Here is a 9,144-nt window from a genome sequence, read left to right on the forward strand (position 1 = left end):
GTTAAGAGAGTTAATATGTTGAATAAATTCTGTTGTTAAGCTTCTCGTTGGTCTTTAAGATTTCAGATGTTGAAGCGAGATGTTTCATTTGATCGTGGTTCTAAGTAAAGGTCAGGGAGGTCGCTTACACATGTCTCCGTTTGTCTCTGTAGTCCAGTCAGAAGCTACACGGGGAGACCTGGATCTGGACCAGAGTCGGGGTCAAGAGGTACGTACTGGAGGAAAGGTCAAAAGGTCATCACCCTGCATGGCAGCCGAACAGATATGAAATGCTAAGTCTTCTTTGATTTCTCTCTTTCATTGGACTGCATTCATTGACATACAAACCGGTGAAAACAACATTTCTATGTTTTTTTGACTGATTTCTCATCGAGCTGATGGAGCTACAAAGACAAACTGTACAGAACATAATTATGAATAAACATCAGCGGTAAAGGTCTGTAATCCATTTGTTTTAGATTGTACTAGTTAAAAATACAAAGGAAACCTGCTTGAGGCATTATTTGATCATGTCTATAAACCCCTCTATTTCAGCCCTGCTCAGAACAGGCTGTTTCTGTGTCTGTACCTTTAAATATGTAAATGAGCTGTGTCTGACCACGCCCCCTCTCTGGAAGGGCTTGGGTGTCTCGCTTTCTCGCTCCATGTCCTATTGTTTACGGTCAGAAGGCAAACTCAGAGGGCAGAACAAACAACTAGCTGTGACAGTGTCACCCACCTGGGGGAGGGGTTACTGCCCTTTGTGATGTCATGAAGGGAAAATCTCCAAACGGCCTGTTTGAACACACATTTTTTGAAAAGTGGAGCAGGCAAAAGACGGAGAGGATGGACTTTTCTCATCATTGGGGGCTTTGTAGACAGACTAAGGACACATGTTAGAGTTAGAGAAACATGGGGAAGTGTGTTTTGGATAACCTTTAATGTTGACAAGCTTTTGTTTGTTGGCTGAGCGAGTGAAGAGGTTGTCATTATCTGTTTATCAGAGCGACCTCTGTGTCTTTGAAAAGCTCAGCAGCTAATCTCTTCCTGTTTCTCTGGATATGTGTGGGGAAAAAAAAGCCCAATCGATGCATTCAAGTTCAAAATGAAACCTTTATTCAACTTCATAGAAAACATCAGTTTAGAGTCTTTGATCAACAGAAAAGTGCTTCACAGAACAACAAAAACAACAAAATGCGTAGCGACGGAGAGAAACACTTTAAAGAGACTCTGCGTTGACTTGAAGGAGGAGCTTCATCGTCCAGCAATGTGTCCTATCACTGACTCTAAACTCTGTTAGGCTTTACACAAACTGTGAGTCAAACAATAAGAAGGGAACTGTCACAGATTACAGGTGAAATAGATTTTGATTTGAGGATTAAACTTGGCACTTTTGGCTCTAAAGCAATCATTTCCTTGGGGGTTAAAAACAGAGAACTGGAGGTATTTCATCCGACAAAGAGCCGACAGACATGAAGCTGGTTTGGAGATGAAACTGAAAAGATGAAGTTCAAACCGCTCCAGAGAACCAAACCTCCTTCATGTTTTAACTTTGCATTTTTAGGACGTTTAAAACCCAAAACTCTGCAACATTTGGCCCTTTTAGTTTGAATTATTTGTGTTGTATCGGTTAAGTCCATGTAAACAAACTTTAAATCATCCGTTGTGTTTCGTAGTGGTTGCTGATGTATGGAATGAACTTTTCCCGCAGTAGTCCTCGTTCTCCCTCGTCTTCCTCTGAGGTCCTCGCTCGTCTCCCTCACATCACCGGGTAGCTCGCCAGGTTAGTGATGCCGCAGAGGTTTCCACGATTGCGTGCCATCAGGATGTATCCGCTCTTGCCCCATGTCTCGCCCCAGCTGTCAGGAGGAGACAAAAAAACAACACAAGGCGTCAGAGATTGAAAGACAAGAGAAGCATGAGCGTTGTTGTTGAGCATCGCCCGGAGTCAAACATCATCTCAGCTCGTCAGTTTGTCATCAAATCGACGCCAAGACAAACACAAAGCCGTGGTTTCATATTGCCGTCTGTCTGAGCCACCTGATGCCTTCAGACAGGTGAGGTGACCCACCTGTTCTTGACGATCCAGTACTTCTTCCCCTTGGGGGTCACTCCGAAGCCCACTGCCAGAACGGCGTGATTGATGTCGTCTTTGTTACAGTTGCGGTCGTAGTAAACACCTGAGCACACGACAGAGAGGAAGAGTGAGGAAGGTAGTTCAAGAAAACCAGAGAGATACTGCTACTACAATCTCTGAGGTCGTAACTTTTGAGGTTTGTGTCTTCAAATATTTGATTAAAATTTAAGATTTTTGAACGGCCTGCGATAAAACACGATAAAATATGACACATGCAAACAATTGAGTTTCAAAATCCAATACAGGAGACATAAAGTGATGGATCCTTTGAATGTGGTTCGCAGAGTTTAGTGGAATATTTAAAGGTCCAATCAGTGAGATGTGTAGTGAGTGAGATGATAAAGTGAGCTTACTATCTGATCAGACATTAAGGAAACATGCTATGTTGAAGTGCTGGCTTCTCTGACAACAATGCAGCAGTCAGTATGTCCTCCTTCTAACTTTAGATTCTGGTCCTGAATGCTCTGGATTTGTTTGGACCAGAGAAGGTAGGCGGTTTTTTTAGGTACCCCCACATGGCCGTTTTGGACGCCCCTTGGTTTGCCAGATATGAGAGCAGTTATCAGGGGAGACAACTCTCTACAATGTTTTGAATTTAGACGGCAGTACCCATTTTAAACACTAGGTGTCAGAGTTACATACTGCTCCTTTAGGAGTCAGAGTCTCCCTGAACACACTCAGGGAGAGTAATAATACAATGAAACAATTAGCTGAGGCTATAAATGCTCACTGTGAGATAACATGTCCTGTATCAAATAAAGATGAAATAAAAACATAAATAAAACACCTCCTGCTGGCTTCACAGTATCTACAGTGTAAAGATCATTCAGGGTCTGTAAGCAGTGTCTGACCTCTCTGGTAGAACTGGAAGCTGCTCAGTGTGGCGTCGATACCCACGGACACGGGACCCACTTTAAACAGCGCCACAGCCAGCGCGTGCTCGTCGCCCTGCGGGACCTCCTTGTAGCCTTTGCACTGAGCCGCCATACCTGTGGAGTTGTAGCGGCACGGCTGGTCCTGCAGACAAAGACAAACAACGTGCACATGAACTTATCGGTTCTTCACCTCTAACGTGACCTCGGACTAAAACACACGACATGATGAAGGATTCAGAGCATTAACAACAACAACACAAGAAGGTTATGTGGAGGAATCGAGAGCTGCACGCTGCAGAGGTCTTCTTTAGGTGATTTTAAAGGGTTCAAAAATGATCACCTGAAGAAGACCTCTGGCTGCGAATGTGATGGAACAAAAACAGTTTGTGGCGTTTGAGCAAGTCTGCAAAATGAAGACGTTTGACATCATGGCATCAGAAAAAGCGGCTTCATGTTCTCTTTGTTGCATTAAAACAAATAACCTTTCGACAACCAACTGATGGGAAAATACAAAAAATATGTAGCTGTGATCCTGTTCCGTAATTTGAGTCATAAAATTCACATGACACGAGTGAATATCATTTCTGTTCTTCCCCGACATCCACACAATCATGACTCTGCATCCTTTTCTCATTAACAAGCAGCTCCACTTCCTGTATTCACAGATAACTAAAGAGGAACTTGACGTTTGCTTAGTAAGAAAACAGGAAAGTTTCTGTTCAGTTAAAAGGCCGGTGCTGTGATTCCTGCTGCCATCAGTTTTTCTGTGTTTGTTAAAATGTGATTATGTTTGACCTCCTGACGTGACGTCTCAGAAGGGAACAGCTGAGCGCTTTAGTTTCAGTCTGTGTGTGCACTTCTGTTTCTGGACGTTATCTCCTGATACCAGCTGATCCTGCATATTCTGACTGCTGTGACAAAGTGTACAAAAATACAGTTTTAAAACAAACTAGGTCATCTAGATGTAACCCACAGATAACTTACTGACTCCATGGCCAGGGGTGTGTCCAGACTTTTTGGACCCAGGGGGGCCCGACTAATGTACTGACTTGTTTCAGGGGTGGCCTGAAGTTTGTGTGCACACACATGAATTAAGAGCATTTATAAACCCCTTCTGTCTGCACCAATCACATCGACTTTTAAGCATCACAAGATAACAGCGAGATAAACATCTTGTCGGCCCAAAGTCACAATTCAAAGTATTTTAAAATTGCAAACCAGCATCTGGACGCTGAGCTGCCTGTTGCAACACAGCCTGAATGGTGGATTTCAACACACGTCCCACCTCTAGTAAAGCAAATAGCCAATCAGGGTTAAGGATTTTGGGGTGGCCAATAAGATGTAAAGGGGGGCCCCTCTGGACACGCCCCTGTCCATGGCACATTCAACGTCCAAGCATCACAGATACATCATGAATTGAAACAGGACGATAAAGAACAGTTTATAAAAACTGCTATCAAGATGTGAACACAAGAAACGGTAAATCTGAAGGTTAAATTTATGGGTTCGATTCCCTCTTACCTCTCCGATGTACGGGTAGACCACCTCGGAGTCGATGCCCCCGTTTTGCTGCACGTACTTGAAGGCGTTGGTCATGTATCCTCCTCCGCAGCCGTCGTTCTCGGTCACGCAGTCCACCAGGTTCTGAGGACTGAGGTCTACTAGCTGACCCGTAGTCTTGGCCAGCTGGCCCTCGAGGGCCCCGCAGGAGCTGAAGGCCCAGCAGGAGCCGCAGGAGCCCTGCAGAGACGAGATGAAGTGATACAGCGTTTACAATACAATACTTTATTGTCCGCCGTCAGGTACACATATATAAACACGTGAAACAGTCTGAAAGTAATCAAAGCAGCCAAAGCAACAGTCAGCGTGGGAGTTTGTTAAGAGCTTCAATAGCCGAGGGGACAAAGCTCTTTTTAAAACCTGACAACTTCCAGGTCAGAGTCCTGGACCTCCTAGCTGATGGCAGCAAAGAGAGGAGCAGATTGAGAGGGTGAGAGGGCGAGAGGGCGAGCACTCTGTGTGTCCGGGCTTTGTAGTTGAGATGTGAGAGGTTTTGGGGGGGCAGGCCGAGGATTTTTGAAGCAATATTTGTGAAAAAAAGGCGGAAAAATGAAGAAATAATGAACTGAAATGTTCTTTAGACTACAATAAGTCCTGAGATAGTGGATCCATTATTCTAATATTTTCTCCTGTCACAACATTCAAAGATCTCCTGGTTCCTCCTCCTCGTGGAGGATTCAGAGCTGGTCTTTGTCTAAAATGTCAGTAAACTTCACAAAGGGGGTTTTGAATTGTTAAAACATCAAACCAGGCAATCTGAAGACGACACCTTCAGCTGCAGGAAACTGAGACAGAGACATTATGTAAATATATTTTTAGAATTAATTCATCCAGTAAATAATTCAGCAGATTTGATAACGAGACTGAAGGGAAATCAGACTAAATGAGGCACTAAGAGCATAAAACAAATAAGTTTGTGTCTTCTACTATCTGTCCACTAGGGGGCAGACCTTGACAACTTTGGTTTGAAGACATATCTGTTGGTTGGGTCTCTGTTTTGTAGTTTAGGTTGTGCAGGCTGGAAGAAGGACGAGGAGGGGGCGGAGGAGGCAGAGGGGAAGGAAGGGAGGAGGGGGAGATCCTAGTTTTTAAGCACGTTTCTGCTCGTGGAGCTTATTAGAAACATGCAGAGGCTTTTTAGGTCAGCTACAATCACTTCTATCTGAACCACTTCTCTTGCCCGCTTCCATCGCTGCAACACCTGTTGGTTTGACCTGATAACTGCTCTCATATCTGGCAAACCGAGGGGCGTCCAAAACGGCCGTGTGGGGGTGTCCTTAAAACCGCCTACCTTCTCTGGTCTAAACAAATCCAGAGCATTCAGGACCAGAATCTAAAGTTAGAAGGAGGACATACTGGCTGCTGCATTGTTGTCAGAGAAGCCAGCACTTCAACATAGCATGTTTCCTTAATGTCTGATCATATAGTAAGGTCATTTTATCATTTCACTGATAGGACCTTTAGCTCTATAGAGCAGGATCCTCTCTCTGTCGGTGATGAAGTATTAATCTCTTCTCCTCCTAGAAATCAGTCTGAACTCTGCAGTCCATCCGTTCAAATCTTTGTGAGTGTGTCATCACATCCGCTCACTGGGAGACGTTTTCAGTGAATGAAAAACTAAATTTGCCTTAAAAACAAACCAAATCCTGAAAACAGCTTTGAGTGGGAATAAAAGGAGCTGCTGGGAGGAAGCAGAGAGCTGTTGGTATGCAGGGAGGGAAGTCACACTGCTGCATAATTCAACAGGAAGCTCAGCAGCAGCAGCAGCAGATCAATAAATCCTGTTTAAACCTGCAGGTGGATTTTCAGCCACCAGGGGGCGATAACACCCGCTGCATGAACTGACACTGCATCTCCAAAAGGATGATCTTTTCTAGATGTATTTTTGGGCTTTGAGACAGGACAATGGATATAGAGTCAGACATTAGGACGAGAGAGAGTGAGAGAAAGAGAGAGAGAGAGAGAGAGAGAGAGAGAGAGAGAGAGAGAGCGAGAGGAAAGATATGCGAGAAGGGAGCCACAGGTGAGACTCAACCTCGGGCTGGGTGCTTTGAGGACTACAGCCTCTGTGCATGGGACGCTCAGACTAACTGCTAGGCCACAACTGCGCCCAAACTGAGGCATTTTTTGTATGATTTCATTTTAATACTTTGCACCCAGCAGGATATACTCAAAGCTGTTTTCAACACATGCACTCCTGCACATTGAGATAATTCCAGGAGGACAGGGTCCTTCTCCTGACCGTCTCCTGAGGTAAGATGTGGCAATCCATAAGGTGTTGCAGCGATGGAAGCGGGCAAGAGAAGTGGTTCAGATAGAAGTGATTGTACCCGACCTAAAAAGCCTCTGCATGTTTCTAATAAGCTCCACGAGCAGAAACGTGCTCAAACTAGGATCAATATTGGAGATGCTTTTGAAAAATGGAGAGAGGTTAGAACACAGAAAGGTTTACAGACTGATGCAGAGCTGGATAAACACTGAAGCTTCAGTGTCCACCACATGGTGACCTGCGTAAGCATCAAATTTGTGGGGGGGGGGGGGGGGGGGGGGACAGCTTTCTACAATGTTTAGAATTTTGACTGCAGTACCCATTTTAAACACTAGGAGTCAGAGTTACATACTGCTCCTTTCAGAAAAACTATTAAAAGTAATTAAAAGTATTTTTTCAGCCTGCAGTTGTCAGCGTGTCCGTTAGATAACATCACATCGTCAGCCGCCTGTTAACAGGAAGCGTTCTCCTTCTTCATGTTCTTCTTTTTCTAAATAGTCCTTGTTTACATTCATAATTCTCTCATAATGACTCATTACATTAATCTAAGCTTTTCTCCCCTCTGTGTTCACAGGCCGGCAGCAGAGCGAGCAGGCTGCTTCCTGCGGGAGGGGCGTTTAGACTTTTCTTCTCTGGAGCGTGAACGAATGTTTTCAGGTGTTTTTTTGAAAAGGGAAATATTCAGCACAGACTGAGAATGAAAGGCCAACACATCGCTCGCCCACCACTAAAGATGTTTCATGTGAATTAAAGCCTCAGAACAAAAAGGCTTCTCAATGCTGGATGTGACTAATTATGTTTTTAAGACTTAAAAGACTTGTTTCATTTGGAAGAGGAGGCTGAAACATTCAGAGGTTTATCAGCATTATTTCATGTTTTCAAAATATATTTTTGCTTTTGGATCTTTAGAGTTTTTTCATTGACTGAGAAATTGAAATTGTTCTTCTCTTAAATATTCCCCATGGAAGTTAATATCTCTCTTCTTACTGCGCATTTCATGAGCAGTTTAGAGTTTTCATCTCAACATTTTCGCTCACTCTGGCTCTTACACTTATGCACTTCTGCAGTTTTAAGAATGTCTTTATCATTTGGAGGAAAGATGTGAACTGTATGATCTCTGACCTGGTTCTTCACAGCGGTCACCATGCCCTTCTTGCGGTAGTCAATAGATTTGGGCAGCTTGGACACTCGTCCGACGTCCAGCTCCACGGTGTAGTTGGGATCTCTGTTATCAGGAACCAGCAGGCCGGTCATCTTCTCAGACACCTCCTCTGACGTCTGCATGGACAGAGACACCATTCACATTTAATATACAGCTTTTAGACCTTTCATTCTCATGCAAAGTGCAATATCAGAAACATGACCTGCAGCAGTCGAGGAATACAGGTTGTATCGCCGCCACATTAGACGGTGTGAAACCTTCCCTGCTTGAATAATCTTGTGAGATTGAAATGTTTTGGGACAGGAACAAGAGAAGAGAGGAAGAGAGAGGGCTTATTTTTAGACTGAAGACGAGAGACGAGAGAGAGGAGATATAGGAGAGGGAGGATTTGATTCAGCAGGGTGATGGAGGATGAAAAGTGTTTCATAGAGCTGGATTTTAAAACACTTTACTCTGAAATGAAACGCCATTTGTCTGTAGAGTACAAGCGTGAGAACGAGAAGCCAGCAGGGGGGAATTAAAAGTGCAGATTTAAAGGGCTTCAACATTCACGAAACAAAACAAAAAAGGAGAAGAAGAAACAAAGAGGAATTAAATAAGTGACTCCTGTGCTTTAGCTGCCTGCTGCAGGATTACACCGAGCAGTTATCCTGCTTTTCTCTTATTATCAGAATTCCCCCGTGCTTTCATTACAGCTCGATGTGGGAGCAGGACTATTATTAATGAAAAGAGACGCAGCCCATCTGCTGATTCCTCTCGTTTCACTGCAGAGCTTCTCGTCCAAATGAAGATACAAGCATCCTCCATTTCCCGGCCACCTGTTCCTGCATCAACATGAAATCGTCTGTTCGTCCAGAATCTGCTTTTGCTTGTCAATAATAAACGAGCTGATGCTGTATCTGCACGTGCTTCGCTGTCCTCCCATCTTTGATTTACGAGTCAAAGGAGGAAGTGTGAGGCACAAACAGCCATCAGTCATGACATGCATGTCGCCGTGGGCAGCTTATCGAAAGACAACAAAGCCTGTTTAGTTTCACCTGTGAGAGCTGCAGCATGGAATGGAGCGACCGAGTCCTGTGTGAGTGCGCCCTAAAACAGCCTTCCCAACATGACGACCACCATCGTTGGAATTCAAAAGCGTCTCTTCAGAAACAGAAAGGGT

The 9,144-nt window shown here is 44.2% G+C and overlaps 1 protein-coding gene across 1 annotated transcript in view; it reads right to left on the reverse strand.

Moving 5' to 3' along the window:
* Positions 1-1,072: 1,072 nt before the first annotated feature.
* Positions 1,073-9,144, reverse strand: part of ctsk (cathepsin K) — a 16,795-nt gene continuing 8,723 nt past the window's right edge. Inside the window, exons 4-8 of the mRNA XM_020655026.3 lie at positions 7,943-8,098; positions 4,513-4,731; positions 2,968-3,133; positions 2,051-2,159; positions 1,073-1,838 (exon numbers count right to left, since the gene is read on the reverse strand). Coding sequence (XP_020510682.2) covers positions 1,739-1,838; positions 2,051-2,159; positions 2,968-3,133; positions 4,513-4,731; positions 7,943-8,098 — 750 coding nt within the window. The 3' untranslated portion in view covers positions 1,073-1,738. The remainder of the gene's footprint in view (positions 1,839-2,050; positions 2,160-2,967; positions 3,134-4,512; positions 4,732-7,942; positions 8,099-9,144) is intronic.

Source organism: Labrus bergylta, chromosome 8 (genome assembly GCF_963930695.1).
Source record: "Labrus bergylta chromosome 8, fLabBer1.1, whole genome shotgun sequence".
In the NCBI taxonomy this organism is placed as follows: domain Eukaryota; kingdom Metazoa; phylum Chordata; class Actinopteri; order Labriformes; family Labridae; genus Labrus; species Labrus bergylta.